Source organism: Egretta garzetta, unplaced genomic scaffold (genome assembly GCF_000687185.1).
Source record: "Egretta garzetta isolate BGI_Z169 unplaced genomic scaffold, ASM68718v1 scaffold397, whole genome shotgun sequence".
Lineage (NCBI taxonomy): Eukaryota > Metazoa > Chordata > Aves > Pelecaniformes > Ardeidae > Egretta > Egretta garzetta.
In genome coordinates this window covers 2,493,194-2,514,816 of record NW_009260493.1, presented here as the reverse complement: position 1 = coordinate 2,514,816, position 21,623 = coordinate 2,493,194, and the positions used below count along the sequence as shown (strand labels likewise).

General features: G+C 42.2%; 1 protein-coding gene across 9 annotated transcripts in view; it reads right to left on the bottom strand.

The window, feature by feature from the left end:
* ARID1B (AT-rich interaction domain 1B) overlaps positions 1-21,623 on the bottom strand; it is a 300,848-nt gene that overhangs the window by 140,353 nt on the left and 138,872 nt on the right. For 6 of the 9 annotated variants that reach the window (XM_035899774.1, XM_035899768.1, XM_035899771.1 and 3 more), the window contains exon 4: positions 7,339-7,380. The exons of the other annotated variants lie outside the window; for them this stretch is intronic. In XM_035899774.1, the coding sequence (XP_035755667.1) occupies positions 7,339-7,380 (42 nt within the window). The remainder of the gene's footprint in view (positions 1-7,338; positions 7,381-21,623) is intronic. 9 annotated transcript variants of the gene reach the window in all.

Sequence of the window (21,623 nt, the reverse complement as noted above, 5' to 3'; positions counted from 1 at the left end):
GCGAAGGCTGTTCATCGTGTTTACCTATGCCCATAAAGCAGAGACGATGTAGGAAGAAGGCCAGCAGTTTGCACGTTTTTAGCGCTAATCCCAATGGATTGCAGGGCGCTGGGCAAACCGCACGACGGCAGCAACGTTCAAGGGTGCTGAGGCGGGCATGATGCTCACCAGCTGTGCCCACACCAGCCCGCCACGGAGCGCTCAGGAGCTCTGCAAAAACAGATGTTACCACGTATCCATGCAGACCGCCTAAGTCTAACCCAGAGGCCATCGGTATTTATTCTGCAAGCATTGTGGGATGCTTCACGCTGAAAAGGAGCATTAAACATTTATTTATCGCTAGTTGGGGTCACTGGCAAGAGAAAAAACAAGGGAATATCCAAGAAAGCCTGAGATGCTGTACCCGCACAGGGACACTGCCACAGGAGATGGTTCCATCCTAAAGCCTTTTATTGTCCTTCCTGAGACTACAGTCCAGGAACGTGGGCTAGAGAGCATGAGGAGGAAAGACCCAACTGTTACTATGCCATTTATCCAGCGTGTCTCGACACTCTCACATCTGGGGGTTCTCAGCTAACATGTGACTTTTTTTTTTTCCTATTATGTGTATCATTTCATCTTTTTTTCTTCTTTATGCAACATTGTTTTGGAATTGTCTAGATCAACCTCCACTGCACAAGGAGGCATTAGGACCTCTAAGAAGCCCTCGCTTTTTTCCATCTTCCCACAGACCTTCAAAATCCTCTCTGTGTAGGAAGCGGGAACAAGGTGTGAGGAGTGGGGCACCACAACAAGCGGGTGCTGTTTGGAATGGATTTTGATGGGGTACAGCACTCTTGTTCTGATTTCAACCTCCGTACTCAAGGTGGTTAGATACGCTCTTCTACAGCCCGCAGCACTCAGGACAAAGTTGGACCACAGTTGGGACTGTACAATGGATGGAGAGGAACTTATGGCTCTAAATCTCTTGGTGTGCCTCTTAATTTCTATAAAACTAATTGGGGAAAAAACCCAAAACCATGGACATATTTATTGAGACTAAACTTACCATTTAAGTTCTTATTACCAGTAAGAACTATTGATTATGTAGATGAAATTTCTAAAACATGATTGCAATTGCTGGGTTTTGCATGTTCTTGGATCATCCCGAATAACGTATCAGTGGTACGCATAGGTCCAGGCAGAAACATCTTCAAGTTGCTGCTACTTACTTAGTCATAACTACTACAAAACACTCTGACACATCTGTAAGGGGTCCCCAAGAATATTAAAAGAGCACCTTGTTCCCTGCTAGAATGCCAATCTCTACTCTTAGAAAACACCCAGCATAGAGGGCACTCAGAAGACTTCAGCAATCCTAAAACACAGCTTTAAAAATGACTCAAAGAAAGAAGGCTGGAAAATCCTTTTAGTCATCTGAACACCTGAGGTGAAACAACTCCACGAAGAAAACAACAACAGAGCTGGGGAAATGTGTAATCCTAACTCCGTTCTCAGGAGCGAAACAGAAGTTACTGGAGGCTAATATGAAAATCTGTTTTTTTTTCTAAGCTGAAACAAATCCAAAAACTTATTTACAACCCTCAGATTCCTACCTAAGTCAACAGTGCACCGACAGATGTAAATGAGGAGTCACTTCTCTGTATTTTCCCATATACTAAGCACACACATAGACACTCCAAGTGTCAACATATCAAGACAGAGATAATTCAGACACTTGAAAACACCCTCTTCTGAAAAGGATTAATTGGCTTTAAAACAATTTAATTTGGCTTTGAAGCTGCAACTTTTATTAGCAACCACCAGATGGCAGAAGCAGAGGCTGCTTAGAACCTTCAACAATAGAAAGCGGTCTTAAACAAGGCGTGCATTAAAAGAAAACAATTTTTAATGCCTACTTTTTCTTCTCCTTCAATGGCTTCTTTTCTCCTTCTTTCCAAGAAGCTAGTACTATTTTGTTGCAATCAAGATAATACAAATTTTAAAAAAATTAAGAAAATATCTCTTGAGAAGACGTTTTCTCAATTTTCTCAAATGGCATCTCTACTCCATCTCGCAGCTCAAGGCTTCTGCATTACGGATACTGCTGGAACAACAGTTTCCCTCTAGATCTGCTCAGTCATAACTCAGAGTCAGCCACCAAATGCATTCTCTTTGGCGCCCTGTGCTTCAAACCGGGAAGCTGACATGTAGCTACACTGTGTAGCTGAATTTCCCCTCGGGATTTGAACTTCTGGTACCTGAGACCGTGAAAATAAGTGGGCTACAGAAGATGCACCGTGACGTGCTGAGTGTTGCCATACAGCAGCGTTTGCGAGGTGAAGAAGAAAAAAATCATAATAAACTCAAGTAGAAGTAGCACATTTGGGAGGAAAAAAAGATATTTCCGTCCTAAGCACATTTGATTGTTAAAACCCATGTCTCCTGTATCAGAGAAAAAGCATTAAAAAATGCATCTCAGCAGTGCATACTTAAAAAGACTTAGGAACAGACTCTCTCAACAACTTCCAGAGTTACTAAATTCCGGAGACAAGGTCATCACTTCATGCTGTATCACAAAACAAAAATATGGCTCGTTCCGCGAACAATGCTGAAAGCTCCACTGCGCAGACACAGCCACATCAGAAATGCCACCCTTGCTGCATTTCTTTAACAGAGCTGTGTCTCCATTACGCTGATTTCTCGATCGAAGGGAAAGCTTTTCTCCTGTATTTGTCTTCTGCAAAGGAAACGGAGAATCGCTCCTACAGCGAACACATCCATCGGGAATGAGATTCTCTTTCCTCAACCCCAGCAGCACGGTCCCAGAAATGAACAGGTGAAGCTTGCTCCTACTTCAAGACGGCGTGAGATGCATTTGCGTAGTTAATTCTGCCTCTGAACATTAGCAAACACGCTGCTTGCAAAATATGAAAGGCTTTCGTGCCTGCCCCCTATTTTTAAATGACACCTGCAAATCACTAATCCAGTTGCCATTTCTTTCCGTATGTCAAATTACAATCTTAACTTGTGCAAAGCAACATAATAGTAATGATTAAGCCAATTACATCACAACACAGCTTAAAACGACACACAATGGAAGGATTAAAGCTCACTACCAAATAAGAGAGTCCTGTTCTTGGTGGAGCTCCCCCACTGTGGGAACATAAGTGTCTCTTTTCCTGTTGCACGAAGTTGTGAGCCTTCTGACATGTAGCTGCTGGACTGCCATTAACAAACTTACTTATATTAATGCTGCACAAAGCTGGGATCACTGCACCTCGGCATTAGCTGCGGTAGGCAGGCTCTGCGGCCGTCTCTGCAAACAGAGCTTATGGCACCTTACACGTCCGCAGACAGGTCGGGACACGTGGACGAGGTGATCTCACTCCGCTCAGCTGAACGAAGAAGCCTCCTCTACCCTGTGCTATTTGGGTCAGGTAGATGCTGACAGTAAAAGCCTTAGCGAAAGGGAGGGAAAGGAGAGGGGAGTAAACTGAGCACAAGTATTTAAAAAGTCAAGCATCTCATTCTCTAGATAGGGCCAGGCACCATTTAGGTAGCCTGTCTGGATAGAGTATGTGCTACCGCATTCGACACCGTAATTCCAGCTGATGCCGATATGTGGCTCCTACCACAATAAAATGTGGGTTAAATCTGTATATAATAACCAACCTTTCAGACTAAGATTTTCAATTCTACCTCAGGGATTAAAATGTTCTAATGGAAATTGAGCATCTAAATCCCTTAGGAGGATTTTAAAAAGTCAGACACTGTTATTTTTATTTGTTCATTGCCTTGGTGCGGTTAATAAACTTTTTACCTTTTATTTCTGCTCTGTGCACTTTATCCTTTTTTTCTTTCTGTTTCACATCTTTGTATCCCTCCTAATTTTCGCTACCATCTGGGAACACTGGTCCCATCTGCTAAAATGTATCTTCCTATTTCAGGTAAGATAAACACAAAATAAATTGGTACCGTTAGTATTTTACATGTCGCCATTAGGCTTTAATAAGATTAATGGGACTGAAGGAGTTTCCAACTTTGAAATATATTCTTGTGTGTTGACTGCAGACTCTGGCAGGTACCACTCCATCTATCCACCCTTATTCCACATCAGTTTCTTGGCAACTACAGTTTTGAAGGAACTTACTGTATGTTTATCCTCAGGAGAATGTGAATGAACCAGGCATAAATGTTAAGTCAGCCGCAGATCACCTGTCAGCTGTTCCTGATTTGCTAGGTGGCCATTTCCCCTACATCTCCTCTCCATACTGAACCATGCATATATCACAACCCTTCCAAATACTGAAACAGAAGGATCAGTCAAAAGCTGGATGCTTTGGTTTTTCCTTTTCTTTAAGAAACAAACACACATAGAAACACACACACACACGCATGTGCAAATTAAACTGAATACCACGTGTACCATCCTCAAAAAAGCTGTTACAGCACCCTAACAGCCTCCCCCTTCTGTAAAATCAGTTGCAAAGAAAGCTGAACTGTTTTGCTTCCTACTATTCAACGGAAGGAAAGGTTTGGCCAGCAATGCTGTCAAATCTGGGCGTCTTTATACTTATCAACTGTTATTTAAACTGAAAAACGGCTTACGTTTTCATGGTGCATTAAGGAGTACTGGTCTCATATAAACATGAAATGAAAAAAAAATGTTCATATTAAAAATGTTGGGTTTACTCCAATAAATGCCTTATTCTACCTTTGTTTTGGGAAGACTCTTGTTAAAAAGGTGAGGTGGAGGGGAACATTTTGAAGGGCTATTGCTAATGGTCTGCAATTTGCACTTGTTCTGTGAAAAGTAAAGATAAGATTTGGCCGGCTTTTCAAGGTGCCTCTTCCCCGGGTATTCTAACAGTGTGAAACAATAGCTTTTGTTTTAATTTTCTCTTCTAAAACAAGAATTCTTTTGTCCCAATCAATATGCATATCTTGCACCAAAAGCATCCTGTAGCTGATTTCCACGTGCGCTTATCATGAGCATCATCAAAGACTCAACTATTCCAGGGGCAGACCACACCGGCCAGATCTTCGCTTCACTGGCAGTAAGGACAGCAAACCTGACACCATGTTCTGCTGTCTCATTCAGCACGTTTTCCTGGGAAAGAGCCCCATCCCCTGCCAGTATGCATACTTACCATGAGACTAAATTCACGGAGAATTTAAGACTAATAGGTAACATTGTAAGCTCTTTCAGCAGTCCCGAAACCTCCTTTTTTAAAAACAGTATTCTAGTATCTACAGGAAACACAGCCTGTCAACAAGCCTAAAACTAAGTGGTAAGTGTCTACGGATAGGTGGAATGGATACCAGTCAAAAGAAGAGTATTCTCTGCAGCAAATTATGTGTATCTCTAGAGCATATCTCTGCAGCTTATGTGTACAGAGGGGTCCTACCACGTTTCAAGCTGAGGCATATGCTACACCCAAAATTGTAAAAATAGCCCCCCTCAGCAGCCTCCAGTAGACCTGGAGGGAAATTCAGGCTGGAAACTGGTATCAAAGAGAGCATTACATTGTGCAAACTCTAACCTTACATCTTTCTCAACTATGATATCTGGTATTTGCCATACAAAATTATTTTCTGATTTATAAAATTAAAATTATTTTTCATTTAAAAAATGGTGCTTATATGTATTCTCCGTGGGCATACCAACTGAATTGTTAACATAACAGAGACACTAACATTTATTTGTCATTGAGACAGACAGTAGAGGAAGCATTTCTTAAGGGAGAGGAGGAAAGAAAGTGCTTTCACAGCATGCCTAAATAGACAGCTAAGAAATTCTGGGATTAACGAATTTGGGATGATACATTTGCCTTTCTGCTTGATTGATAAAAACTACGTGACATTCCTAGACATATATAGTTCACTATGTAATGTAAAGCTGCTATTTTAAGAGAGTAAAAAGACCCTGTTGGTTCTGCAGCTGAGTATTACAGAAAAGTTGCTTGGGACTCTGGAGGATGATGTGAAGAGTTGGTGACAGTACCAGTTCGGTTTTGTAAAACTGAAGCTGAGCAATAGAAAACTCTTAAGAGCTTTGAAAAGGAGTTTCAGAGGATGCCCATCAAGATGACTCCAAGACTGAAAAACACCTTGTGAGTCTAGCCATGAAAAAAAAACCAGAAGCCTCCTCCACAGTATTTTAGTTGTGAGAGCAACTGGCTACAATAATCTTCAGCAGTATTTCTGTTTACCCACCTAGTCTGAAAGATTATGGAGATGAGTTCACAAGAGCTGACCCTCCAGGTTTATTAAATATTCAGTGAATATTCTGTACGCATGCTGGGTATTAAATAAAAACCAGAAAATACTGCAGACTACCATATGTTAAATACTTCAAATAATACTGGAGTAGCTCTGGTTTTTAGTAGTTTATTTAAATCACTTTATCACATGTCAACATAAAAATGTACAATATGGACACAATGTAAATTCTGGCATGATGATTATTTAGGTGCTTTTAAAGCTTCTTTTTCTGTGGGTTAATTTTGTTTATGGTATTTTATATAAACTTGGAGAACTTATTTCATCTTTTCTTGATTTTTTTTTTACCTTCATAGTAATATCACTGCTATTTTCTCACCTTTAGTAGTATCACAGCATGTGGGCCTTCAGCAGCAGGAAACTCTTCATTGTCATGATTCAGCCTACTGTTCCTACAGCCTCCTTCTCCCCCTCCCCATCCAAGCTCTTCCTAGCTAACTAGATATAGCCTACACACAATCTGCCCTGCTTAGAATCATCTGCTATCAGTGCTCAATTAAAACCGTGGTCGTCACCATAATGCTCACCGGCCAAAGAAACTCGAGCAATAACTAGGATACAGCCCATCCATTTAGCAGAGGAGGTCTACAGCGGTCTCTCTGACACACGTACTGCGTGCCACCCATTGATCTACAATTGAACACAGGGTGATGCAGCTGTTCAATGCACTACCTTCTACTTGAGATGCACTGTGAAAAAGGATGATGAACAAAGTGGCTTACTCAACAGACTGCAAAGCAGGTAACAGCTACAATTTCTGAGCTGCAAATCTATGGAACAAGAACAAACCCAGCATTTGGACAAGTCCAACCTTAAAAGTTACTACAAAGCTGACGTTCCGTGTTTCCACATGGGCAAGTAAAATTTGCTCACAGGTTTTACACCAACTAACAGGATTAAGACAGCCTGTGTGTCATCCTCAGATCACCACACGTAAGGGAAAGCCTTTGAATTGGTGGATGTGAGTCACAGGATCTTCAATTCTCAGGTTGAGAACTGTCGTCTTCTGTGACATCACACCCAACAATTTAAACTGATGGGACCTATATAACAAAACTGCACCAAACTACACACCTTGTGTCCAAATGTAGCATCCTCGGAGGCCAAGACTTCAACCTGAAATTATAAGGAGAAAGATCGTTTCAAATTTAGCCACTACCAAGAACCTCTCTCTCCTGAGCACAGCACCACAGTCCAGGCAAAGAGGAGATCTGTGAATGAAGACGCCCGTCTGGGTCAACCCTAGGAAACCTCCGTATGAGAGGAGATGCTGAACTAACAGCTGACAACAGGAATCTTCAAGAGAAGAAACTCAGAAAGCATCCCTCATGACACAAACAAGGTTTCTCAACCTAAATGATGTAAAGAGGATCTGTCACTGCCCCTGAATTTACTGTACTACAGGCTGGAACCTTGTTCTCCATATGGAGTTTGGCTACACCAAAAAGCTGTCCGAGCACAACCGGAATCATCTGCCATGACAACTCCCTGTAAAAAAAGGCTAGAAATATCTGAACTCTTCCCCTCCCATTATCTTCTAACCAGGCTGGGTACTCCTGCACCAGCACCAAGTGCTCTTAACAGCACTAATGGGAAACTGCAGCAGAGGTCTTGCTTGCAGGCTCCTGTCCCGCCTCGCGCACGGCGAATTCTTTGAAAACGGTGGAATTCAGGGAACACAAACTCCCCAGGCAAAGGCTGAGACTAGCCGGCTGAAAGATACAGTGAATGTTTGAAAGCTCGAGGAAAGCAAGCTGCTAGGTCACCTAGCGGTGCTCCGAATCAGACTCCTTGCTGGCTGCCACGTACCGCACAGCTCCAAGAGTTGACACGGGCTAATCTGGGGCAATAGGCAACAGACGCAGAAAAGCAGGTGCACTGATTTTTCATTAGACTCCTTAAAAATACTTCACACTTCAGCGCCTTTCACCTGAGAAACTCAGTGCTTTTATGAATTCTAATTAATTAAGCTTCCCAATACACCAGTGAAGCAGGAAACGTCATCATCCCAAAATGCAGGCAGAAAAGTGAGGCAGAAAGAGGTTAAATAGTTTCTCAGTAGGCAGGTGCCAAGCCAGGGACACACTCAGGAAAAGAATCCCGAATTCCTACTCCCAGGCTCACAGTTTAACAACTAGGAAATTCTCTAGTTCTCTGATTTACATCCTATTTAAAATGCCTACTGCTGCATTATAATTTATACAACTAGTATAACTATAACTAATGTATCTAATCTCCAGTTTAACTTCAGAAGAGTGAAGGATTTAAAGCAAATCAAGAGGGAAAAAATGAATGTCAAGCTTCAGCCTGAAGCACGTTATAATGCCAGAGTTATAAACCCCTGAACAAGAGGGTTTATAATGGAAAGGCTGATAAACTAACAATGATGGCAGCACTTAAATATATTTATGTCATGATCTAGCAACATATGGTATCTCTTAATCTCTAAATTAAAAAAGGGAGGGGAAAAAGGGGGGGAAGGAGATAAAGCATTTATAGGAACTAGGAATAAAAGAAGAAAATGAACCTGAAGTTACCCAATTGTGACCTGTCCAGCTGATTAGGAATGGCAGTAAGAGGCTACAAAATAGCGTCTCATTCAATAGGAGGTAGAAAAAAAAATCCAAGTAAATAAAATCAATCTAAAATGATATGTATTAGCTACTTATATTAAGCTTCTAATCCTTTAGGCACTTTATAAATATTAAACAATCAGTCCTGGTGAGACTGATAAATATCCATAATATATTTTACAGATGAAGAAACAGAGGGTTAAGTGACTTGCCCAAGGCCAGAAAGAGAATAATCAGCCACTGGATTGGAAATAGCAGTATGACTGCCTGTCACAGTACAGTGCCCTACTCAGACGCTCAAGTGGCTTCTGAAAAAAAGTCATTCCAACATCAGAAGCGGTCCAGCTAGGGTTAACATGGTACCCATCTAAGCCGGGAATGCTCATTTGCACTAGGCTTATTGTTTTGGTACAACATCCAGCTACCATAACTAGAGAAATCCCAAAACTTGGAAACAATTTTGTTCAAAACTCACTCGGGTTTTCTCCATCCGTTATTGTACCGGTCACATACCTTAGATGCTACCTCCAGACCCATTAACGCTTATTCCTCTGCTATGTTTCTGTTGTGGAGATTCATTAGGAAAACTGGAGCCTTCTCTCTGTCACTGGGTCCCCCTCCGACTCCCAACGCGAATCCAGCAGGGCTGCCGACTCGAGCCTGCCCAGCCCCGCCAGCCCCCTGCCCTGCACCCCCTCAACTCTCCCAGCTGCAGGAGCGCACCAGGGACGGCACGAAACTCCCGCGCTGGCCCAGTGCCCATCAGGCAGAGCCTCCTTTGTTCGGGCTCCGCACTCCGCCTCATCTGCGGGGACCTTCGCCGCACCATGCGGGGACCTTCGCCGCCGAGTACAGCCGGGCTGTCGACAAATGCCTTGCTGCTAATTAAGCTCCCGCTCGATCAGGGCCAAGAGAATGCTCGCGACTGCCATAGTTTCAAAGCACATAAATTAACATGGCACGATGACCAGCACGTTTACAAAACTCAACCCTCCTCCTCTTCACCAAGAAACCAAGAAGGGGAACAAACGGTGACATCAGAGAGTAAAGCACAAGTTTAAGCTGATGTAATGTACTGTTAGCCTCTTTTACAGATAGAAATATTTCCTTGTACACTTAGAAAAACGTAAGGCTCACAGAGACAATAAAATGGTTCGGAGCGCAGCTATTGGTGTGGATGATAACCCTAATTAAAAACACGTTATTGAACAGGTCTGCTAAAGCCACTTCTGTTTTTCTATGAGTGATCACACCAATTCTGTGATAAATACTTGTCCTCACTTGGAGGATGATGCAATAAAACACCCTCTGTGTTCTTTGTTACTACTGTGTTTACCCGTGTGTTAGTCCATTCATTTTGGTTTCCACCTCTTTGTATAACAGGCAGTCAAGATCAGTTAAGAGACGAGTAACTGCTGACACCGTAAGATGCACAATATAAAGTACCGAAACAAGATGTGGGATGTGAGGTTTTCCTCATGCTAAGTTTCAAAAAAAAAAAAAGCCAAAATGCATTACAACCTAGGCTGAGAGGACCCCCCTCTAGTGGGAATGAGAGTGTACTTCAATCAGCACCCACATTACCCAAGCAGAGAAGAAAATGTTGTGTCCTTAAATATCAAGCAAGCACCATCTTTCTCTTCATCATCTTCAAAATATATCACTTCCATTCCAATAAACAAAAAAAATGAACAGGAGATTCATTGTTGCTTCAAGATAGTCAGATATTAATTAAGAACTTCTCGTTTTGTACTTATTTGTGGCTGTTAAACACTTCCTATTTTAGTTGTCTGTCTGACTGTACATACATAAATGCATTATCTTGGGCGGGGGGGGGGTTTCTTCTACAGTGAAAAATTTGCTGCATCATTAAAAAAAAGCAGACTTGGTTCTTAAATGAAGCACTGCTGATTTCACGTGCATATATGTCTGGATGAGATACAGCAGCTTTCCCTTAGGCTCTGCTCTGAACCTTTGCCGAATGCCCCTCTCCAGCTCCGCTTCAGCCCGCCTCCCACTCCTCACAGGACAGTGTTACAGCTGAAGGGGCCTGTTTGCCCCCTATTCTGTTTCTGTATAAAAGTAACTTTTAATCACCGTTCATTGGTGTTTTTTCCAGTTTATCTAAAGAATCAAACAGCCTTTTCGCTTCTCATAAACCCAAACCACATCACAGTACCCTGAAAATCTGGGCTAGAAGGCTATTCGAAGTGGTAAGGGGTAAATGATGGGGTAGTATTCCGGAGAGCGTGGCTATTAATCACACAGTGTGGATCAACGGTATTAGATGCTATTAGTGGTTTAAGCAGGAGTGTCCCACAGCTGGAGCAGGCCTGTCCTGCCCGGGCAACCTGCCCCCCACCCCGAGCGAGGTCCCTGCTGCCAGCCCCGGTCAGGGCACTCCAGGCACCAGGGAACTGGTCTGAGCGCAGCCCCCAGGGCTGACTGGGACGGTGCCAAGGAACTCTGCCGATCCTCCCCGACATGTGACAAGATGAGCTTCCCACCTCCTTACACAACCTACGTGGTCTCCAAAATGGGCAGCTGTGGCCAAGACCACTATGCTTATGCAGTATTCTACAGTTTAATAGTAGAATAGAGAGTAGCATTTAATACTTTTTTGTTTTACAAGACCGAAGTATTCATAAACTTGCTCACATCACCCTGGAAGATCTTGATGAGTAACATGTCGAGTACCCCAAAACAAGTTGGGGAGTAGCCCCGAGTCTCTTTTTGTCAGAAGTAATGAGACTTACTCGGTATTTTTGTTTTGCTTTTCAGTAAAGGACTCCTACAGCCCAAATTCTACAAACAATATTGCACCGCAACCAAGAGACTTACAGTAAATCATGCAGAGTTAGTTATTTTTACCTCCCTGTCAAAAAGAAAAGGAGTTGAAACATAGATCAAACCTTGAGGAGCAACGCTGAACAATACCTTTTTGGAACAGAGTCGTACAACCTAGCGATCAGATGACACAAGGAATTATTATAATTTGGTCTTCTCCAAAGGCACAGTCGGCATTAATTTGGTCCTCAGATCAGTCCAGCTCCTTCTTGTCTCATCAAGACTTTGTCTGAGATAGCATTAGCTGGAACCGAGCAAGAGCCACGGGAAGTGGAATACAGTTAACAGGAGAAATTACAGCTATGCGTAGTACCCAGACTGTTAACCAAACGAGAGAGTATGAGGTAGCAAGTATGCAAGGACAAAATAACTAACTCAAAACAAACGTGGGTCACAGAACGCCCCCCTCTACCTTTTTGGGGGGAATCTGAAAATGAGCACCAACAAACATTTCTGATACGTGCCGATTCCCATACAATATCCTGTGAACACTGTGGCGAATAGGATCATCGATCCACATTTAACTACCCAGGCAAAAAACTCCCAATACAACACACACTTAATGCCGCTCTCAGACTTGGGTCGGAGCTCCTCGGAGTTTATCTAATGGAGCCACTATTTGCAGCTGGCAGGTGAGGGGGTTACAGCTACTCTGGCAAGAAACGCCGTAGACTGGAGCGGCTCTGATCAAGACAAAATATTCTGCATGGGCACTTACAGTTTCCATGGGTCACACAGGAGAATTTGCCCAGCTGGCTGCAAATTTTATAGGCTTTCTATTGTCATTTGTTTGAAATTATTATTCTAGGAAAATTATAGCACAGGGCTTCTCTGATACCTAGAGGGTTTTCGCCAATTGCCTGCTTACTAAAAAGGCATGCCCCCGGCACTTTTAAAATACGCTCAAAACAAAACAAATGTATATGTTAATACTTGCATTTTGCAGTACTTTTGTTTTCCCTGTGCTGTAAAGATCAGTCAGACCAGAAAGGACTCTCCTTCCCATGATAACAAAATCCAAAAAGAATGAGGAAATACAGGTGCTCTCTCCCGAATTACCGTCAGATCACCTTCTCGCCATCGGGGTGCACTTCTCACTCAATTGCGGTAAGAAACGGCATCGCACTGCCCAGTTCACAACCAAACTGCATCTCTCTCATACGCACGTTTGCCCTCTGCCTTACAGGAAGACTTCTTGGCAGGTGGGGGCAGGCTCTGTAGTCCCAACAGCTTATAAATGGGACTCACCAGTCCAGGCGCCGAGCGATGTGAATGTAACTCCAACTACTATGTCCACGCACCAATCTGGCTGAGCTGTCTATAGGAAATAGCCTAGATAGCGTGAAACACGGAGGATGCCGTAGTGCTTGGCGCAGATATACCCTCATAACCCTTCTCTAGCACAGAGTCTCAGCTTTTGAGGTTTTCCCATCAGCCCACCCGCCCACACACCACCAGTTCTGAACTCGTCTTTTTTAAATGAAGGTGACAAGAAGTTAATCCAGTTTTCATTTTTCAAAGTCCTTAGGAAGTTTCTCTCCAAGATTAATATGGCTATAGTCATTCATATCTTTACGAAATCCAGCGTAACTAGCTGCAATACCTCCTCCCTTTGCCTTCTTTTTAAAGTAATTTAGGATTCGGCAATTGTAAAAGATGTTTGTCCTTCTTCTCACTGGAGCAGGGACAAACCTGCATAACCCACAATAGTTTCTGGCAATTCTTCAAGGGCTTACTGAGGGCATACACAGCTTTTAATGCAAGCAGAACTGTAGGAATAGTCTTTGCGACAACCCCTCCTTCCCTTTTTCTCTGCTAACTGCCCCCAGTTTTGCTTATTTTTAATGGCAATCATGCATGTACGTCAGGATAGGTTTCAGGTCTGTAGCAAGTGAGGACTGGGCATGTTCCCTGGGCAATCCTTGAGCAAATACACCGAAGACACACCTTTGTTATGACCCTGAATCTCTGCCTGAAGTAAAGGCATGATAGTCGCACAGTATAAATCTCATGAATTAAGGATAGATCAGCTGAGATTTCCTTGCTTTCTATGCAAAGTCCATTGAGACTACTTAGTCAAGGCCTTTCGGTTAAGTAAATGCCATCTCCTCATAGTTTGACCTGTACAAAAGCTGGATACGATGTGACCAGTTCAGAGCAATTATTCATTAAATCCGGCATCCACTTTTTTCTTAGACTTCCCCTTTAATTTATTTTGCTTGTTCTGTGTGGTATCAGTCATTTCTCCCTTAGCTCACCAGGTCTAGCAATAATAAAGATCAGCGTTCTGATTTTTGAAGCCACGACTTCTAGCTCCAAAAATATAAATTAAGTAACAAAATGATCTCTTTTATAACAGAACAACTTTGTGTGCTACTTTGTGTTAAAAAGGTTTGAAAAGATATTTCAAGAAACTATGCTGCAGCTCAAACTTGCTTATTAATTCTCCTCATTCTCCTTATTAGCATGTACAGACAACACAGTGGCTCAAGGACGCAGCTCGCTGAAGCAGCTCCGTACTTGGTCAGCCGGCGTTCGAGATAAAACACAATGATGCCTCATGTTCTTAAAAGCCGTACAGCAGAACAGATCTGTCCTCCTCATTTTTAAACTTTTTCTTAAATGCCAATGTTTTGGGGGAAGCTGATTTGCAACAACAAAACTATTCACATCTTCAACATTGTGCCCAACACCCGTTCCTGGACATGCTATTGACAAACCTGCTGGTTTAGTCTCCCATTGCAAGTATTTTGCAAAATCCTGGGAACCAGGCCAATCCCGAAGAAACAAAAAAATTAGGCTCAAGATATTAGCTAACTAAAAGCAATAATCATCATCCTTGTGAGATACAATACTTACAACAGAATTACACATATTAGAAGCAACTTGGGAGAAAAAAAAAAGTTGTGTGCTATGGGGCAGTGGGGCAATTCCTGTAACTTCAAAATTACAGAAAGGGACAAACGTGTTTAGGTCTGTGCCAGGGAACAACCATTACACATCCCAGATAAATTGACATCTGAGACTGTGTACGTGCCTGCTCAGCGCACGCTCACTGCAGGGGAGCCTATGAGACCTATCTGTGAGCTCGCTCCCATCCCAGCTCTGCCGTAACTTACTCCTCCGTAGGTACCCTACAAACAGCTGATCGGCAGCAGATTCATGACAGTAACATCTTCCTCTGCTCTTGTCATTAGAAGTTGAAACAGGTAAGTTATATATACACACATACCCACATTTTCCCTCTGTAAACATATTCATAGTTCAAATTCTGTTGTATATTTCCATCATACTGTTTTTCGTATGTATATGCAAAGATGTGTAACGTACAATTAGTTCTTCCACACCAGATCGCTGCACGAAACACAGAGTAACTGCCCTGAAAATTAGCTTTTGATATTTATTTGTTTGACAATATAGAGATCAAAATGACTGTTGTGCTTAGACTGAAATCTCAGAGCAGTCGCTATTTAATTTCCACCCTTAAGAAAAGAGTGGTAGATATTATAAAAAAAAAATTCCAACCTTTCATCCTCATACATTCTTAATATATGGGAAAACCTGAAAAACTGTCATTATACCATGCGACAGAAGCAGTAACAATTACTGCCACTGGTAAGCTTTTTATTTAGGTATTGTGTCTGCATCTTTTCTAATCTATCTGTATTTCTTACTCTCTTGATCCAACACCATGATTTCATTCTAATCCCCTACTTCCAAAACTGGGAATCATAAAACCTCGTCTACCAAAGTCCACTGCAAAGGATCTTGACAGCAGCCGCCTTTGTGCACGATCACCCTATTAGGCTGTAGAAGGACCCTGCTACGGAAAACACCAAAAGGAGCTAAAATGTTTCTGCCCTGTACTCACAGGGCTGGAAGTTCCCACTGCCGCAGCTCAGCACCCTGAGGGGCCACCTGAACACCCCCTAATAGCCCTTTTCAGACAAGGTCGCACTGCTTAGCGTAGATGCAAGATGCCAGCCACCAGCAACTAGGCGGTGGCACTGAACAGCTGCAGTGCCATCTTGCCTTCAAATATTCCGGAAAGTTCCAGAAAGGCATGTTTTAAAGCCACCCTCACTAGTGGGGAGGGTTATGTGCTGTTTAAGGCCACAACTGCAGAGTACTCCCCTGTTCCCTTCTCCTACCTCTCTATATAATTCCCGTACATACCACCTGCAAAAGTGAAGACAAATGCAGTCCTAGCTAAAACTGCAGGTCTTAAACAACCTAACAGTCTTGCCTAAAAGAAGTCAAACAATTTGCAGCAAAAAAATGAAGGTAACTGACCAAGGACAGAATCTTTAGAGAAACAAAGCTTCAAGTTTCAACTCTACACCGTTCTGTCAGCAGCTTTCTTATTTAATTGAGCCCGTATACAATCAACATCAAAGATACTAAGCTACTTTGTGCTGAAAATATTGGAAGCATGTTAGGAAGAGGTGGCAAACAGAAAGGATCTGTCAAAGGTAACAGATGTATCAAGGGCACCAAGCACTGTGAAGAAGGCGTTAATTATCTATGCTGAAAAAGAAAAGGTGTTTGAAAAACAGAAACTGTTTTCAAAAGACTCAACATATTCCTATTGTGCTCAGGAGAAAAACCTTCCTGCACCTTAGACAACATTATTTTGGGTATGTGGGTTAAAAAGGTTTTTTTTTTCAGGCGAGGAGGCACACAATGCAGGGAGCACTCTGTTTCAGAAACATGGTTTTAACATCAAAACCTTTCCTGTGTCTCACAACCGATTCCAACCGTAAATTGCATTCTTTATTCCTACTTTTAATGGAATGGGTAACTTCCACAACCTAGACAAATCTCAAAAACAACAGGAAAAGAACACCTTTTTGAGCATTTTTTTGTAATTGAGTACAATCTCCACACTACTTTCAACTCCTGCCCTCCAAGGGCTGTTTCATTTTTCCTTTTGCTTCATCTGAAAAAAAAAAAAAAGGCACTTTTTAAGAATAAAACACAAATAAGCAAAAAGTCACACCAAGGCAAAACCTGTCACTGGAGGACCTACCCTACACACACAGCTTATGTTCTCGCTAACTTTTTTCTAGACTGCGTACGGTTCTACTAGCTCACAGCCTAGTTCTGAGTCAGGAGAAGAAACCGATTCTTTATTACACCCATGGTCCCCCTCCCACCTTCCCTCATAGGACAGGTGAATTGGGACTTTTGAAAGCATGATTTTGAGAAAATCGGTTAACACAAAAATGACCCTTTTCATTTTCAACAGAAAAAAGAATAGGAACAGATCAGAAGAAGGGAGATGAGGAACAATTAAAAGCAAGGAAAGCCTCCAACTTTATACAAAAAAAAAAAAAAAAAGGCTAAAACATATTTCTCTGAAGATAATGAAAACATCCTAAATGCACGTCTGATACTGCATGCTCAGCTAAATGAATGTTGCTGCCGTAGGAGCGTGGCATAACCAACAACAGGACCACGGTGGTTCAACAGTACACGATGTCGGGAGATGGCCGAGGCGATTGCCAGCGGGGATGTAAGAGGCTCTCAGAGCCTGGCCCCTACCTCCCCAGCTAGGCAGAAAGCTCTTCCTGACGAACCCTTCTCACATATCAGTACCGTGCCATCTGTAGAGGGTGGCTACTACTGACAACATCTGGGCAGTTCACTCGGGCATCACCTGGGCATCCTCAGATCCAGAGCACAGCTTTGGAAGGGATGGTTTCCACAGCAAAGCGTCAACACACCTGCCAAACAGTCACGCAGGAGGAATCCCCCAGGTAACCAAGTTATGGTTTTCATACCGTAACTTGAAAAGGTACATCTGTGAAACAAGACTCAAGTGAACTAAATTATTTTTGCCAATGACCTGGCCTTTTCTCTTGAATTATTTTAGGCTGCATCCCCATCGTCTCCCCACGAGGTACCAAGACTGATAAACACCGACTGGATTAACTGCTTTAAAAATTACTCAGATGTCACAGCTGGCCAGTTTTTGACCCTTCTGGTATCAGGATTTAAGAGTTTACTGCAAAAGAACAAGTGTTCCAGTCAGTGCCGTAACTCCTCCACACTCTTCCAGCTCACAACAGCAATACACTTCCTCAGAACTGGAAGAAAAACTGGCTTGCATCTAGTCCTGCTTTACACCAAACCATTCAATGGGGCAGGCCAAAATGCAAACATTCCTAGGAGTCACTTCAGTCCTAAGTAGGGTGCGTAATAGTAAAAGCCTTGATAAACCAATGAATTGTTTTGTGTTTCCATTTTACTCGCGTTCTCTGTTTTAATAGAGAAAAATGAACACAAGCCCTGAAAACATGTCCTCCAAAACCACACGTTCCACAATTCACATGCACAAAGCCCGAGTTTGCGTACAGGAATCAAACAATTAGATTTCCTCAAATGCTTGAGCTAATCACACAAATTGGGACTTTTGCTCACCCAAGCAAGTGCACAATGTACGATTTTGCAGACCACTTCAGCATTTCACTTTTTTGCTATACCCATAAACAAACAAAAAAAAATTTAAGTCCAAATTCTTCTCAAAGTTACTTCAAGCAAATAGCAGCTCGCTTATAAAAGCCTGATTAATTGCAGAATCTTGGCTACAGAATTCAATTACATGTTAGAATATTAAAAACTCTAGAGTCCATAAACAATGACTATAAAACCATTTATAGCATTTTTAGTATTTTATTTGAATATTGCAATATGAACTATAAATGTTCTTCCCCCCACTTTTCTTCTCATTTGTTTGCTGCAGTTTCTTCATGCAAACAGAACGTCACTGGGGGCAAGAGGAGAGGAGAAAGGATGCGGCAGGCTACTGACACGCCACCTCCTCACTGACTCCGATTCTTCATTGTGCCCTTATGCCTGTTCTGTGAGTTTTATTCTGGGTCTACAAGGGTGCTCCTGGATAACTACAGAACACAAGCTAGCATTTTTTTCCAGCCTGTCTCAATTTCAAAGTAAGCCCCCATTCGCGTTTTATTATTATTCAAAGTAAAACTGCAAAACAAATCGATTGCGAACAGCCCTGTGCAGTTTTCTAAGCTTAGCATTTCTGTACGGCAGTGTACATATAAGGTAATATTCAGTGCAGCACTACATGTTCAGGCATGAGAACCTGGTATAAATCCGCAACTTCAGTGACCGTTTTTGTGAAGATTTCTTCTTTACGCATGTATACGTGGCACGGGTTAGCCTAAAAGAGGATACAACAAGTACCTGAGTCAAGATTTTTCTTGTAACTTTTCCTGAAGAACTAAACCCCAGCACTCACCCTGTTTTCTAATTAGGGTATTCGCACCAATTATAACAGTAAGCTGGCAACCCGGGAGACTGCTTTTTATACTCATTTTAAGCTCATTTTACTCGGAATGTAAAGAAAGACCCGAACTACAATCTCAGAGGTGAAAGGCTAGAGTTTTAATTTCTGAACTCCGCCGCCCTGGCAGGTCTTTTCAACACTTTTCTGTTTTGTGGAGTCCATTTTGTTTCTGTATTTATTTCCACTGAGGTTCCCCTTCTCCCTTCCAACAAAGAATACATCAGTGCATTCACAAGGAAGCCCGACACCGACAGGTTTTGCTGCAGCTCATTTGTTAAGTCTCACTCCGAGTTTACAAACAGCTGTCCCATGCATCTCCACTGGATACAATTTTAGTCTAGACAGGGGAAATCCAAGCTACTGCTGCCCAAACAGCATAAACACAAGAAGATTTTCAATCAATCATTTCATTAATAGGAACACGTCTAATAATGTAAGGGGAGGGTGTTTTGGAAGAAAGCCTATTTCAGAGCCTGAAACAGTGTAATTGCGTGGTATTGTTCTTGTGCTAGGCAGGGCTATGGAACGACACTCTCACAAACCAGATTTTGGTGCCGTGGTAGATTTCAATAAAATGAGCCTTGTTTCTCCAACACAAGTGGCTTTCAAAGACCACTGACAACTTCGAATTAAATGGTAAACAGACTAAATAAGACTTGCACAGCGCTGGCATTCATCTCCGCTTTGATACAATCAGGTCAGTGCCCGCACAAATACATTTCTAGCGTGACCATTATTTCTGTTTTTCTTCAAGTTGTTTTACCTGGGAAACGGCATTAAAGACGGCAGTTGCTAGCACGTTAATTACTTCCTCCTCTCCTCCTCAGTGTCAGCCTGGTGTCTGTCCCCAAACATACAAATGCTTAGAAATAAACTGCAATTGTTACATTTTTAGAGAAAAACACTGTGGCCTCCCTTCTGGAGCATCCACACACTGATTCCTAATAAAATAAAAATTCAGAACATTGCAATGCTTTTTTTTTTTTTTTTTTTTCTTCAGGGGGAGGAAGGGGGAGAAGCTATTCTTTGGTCCTTATTTTTTTTATTCCTGAGTAATAGCTGTCCCTTCATCAAGAGGCTCAATTTACAATCACGCTCTCAGATCAGCTTTTACCAGTGGGTGTCAGTGTAACAGTGTAATGATATAATGGGGGGAGGACAGGGAGAAAACACATGAAAAACCAAAGATGAAGTTTTATTTTTAAATGACACATTTATACAAAAAATGAAGCAAGAAAATGTTTAGTTTCAGAGCCTGTTTCACTGCTGATCCATTCTGCAAAGATCCTCTAACTTTGCACGTGTTTTTGTTAACATGCCTAATGCAATTGATTTCAATTTTTGTTTTCCAGACCTACGCATGTTCTGTGTGCATACACACACAAACAGGGACACGCAGCAAATGTTTGGTGTACAACCCTTTTTCGTCGTTTTGACAAAGCGAGACTGTCCCTTTAATTCGAATTTCACAGTGAACAGTTAAGAGGCTCTGTGGACCCCAACTTATTAACCTGTGCCAATTTAACTAGTATTACTCAAGAGGTTCAAAAACCTAAAAATAGGTGTTAATCTGTGCAGACTGACAGCAACTAATCAGTACCTGCCCTGTCACAACTTCTGTCCCTCCTACTCGTTAGGGGGGGTGTGGGGGAAGTACAGCACATGGGGAGGCAAGGAAAGGCGTTCTAGTTTGCGTTTCTCTTTTCTGAAAGGAAAAAAAAAGTGTATTTGGTAGAGCTCAATCTGAAGACTTGTTTCCATACTAGCAAGCAATGGCTTCCTGAAAGCAAGAGCCCCTTGAATGCCGACCATATCATCCCGTCAAAGTGATAAAGCCTTTCTTTTCACTGACACAAAACCAGGCAAGCTTAAAAAACACTGGCCCTCCTCACTTCAAGTCTAATTAGATGCGTAGCATGCATTTGAAGTTTTAAACACGCAACTTTTGTCTTTTCGAATGTTGTTACATTAATTAATAACCTGGTTCAGAGTCTCTCCCCACCAGTGCAACAACAGTACGTGTGTATGCCTACGCAGGTACGTCCTCTTCTTCACTTGCCTGGCTCCCTACAGCAAGCCTCTGGTCCTGTGCGTTGCAGATAACCCTAACAGTGACGTGCTCACATACTCACAGCTGCCTTTTATTAATATAAACACAATTATTATATGCCGAGTGAAAAGCAACCCAAGGTGCAGATCACCGATTACCGGCTGCTCAGGCTACAGGGACAACCGTAGCTCTGCCTCTTAAAACCTTACCCTAGAAAAGTGGATTTTAAAAAAAAGGAAAAAAAAAAAAAAAAAGTCAAGTTGGGCCAGCTTATAACTACACTGTCAAATCAAAATAAGCACTGAACTGGGTTAAGGCTTTCCGTATATAACTCGTACCGTTCGGGATACGCCGGATTTTGTTAAAGGGAAGAAAACATTTTTCCGAGTAAGCCACCACGGGCAGATTTGCAGGAAGTACCAAAATAATGTAAAACAATGGATACGCCGGATTTTGTTAAAGGGAAGAAAACATTTTTCCGAGTAAGCCACCACGGGCAGATTTGCAGGAAGTACCAAAATAATGTAAAACAATTCTGTAAAGCCATTGTTAAGAGAAGGAAGTAAACAACACT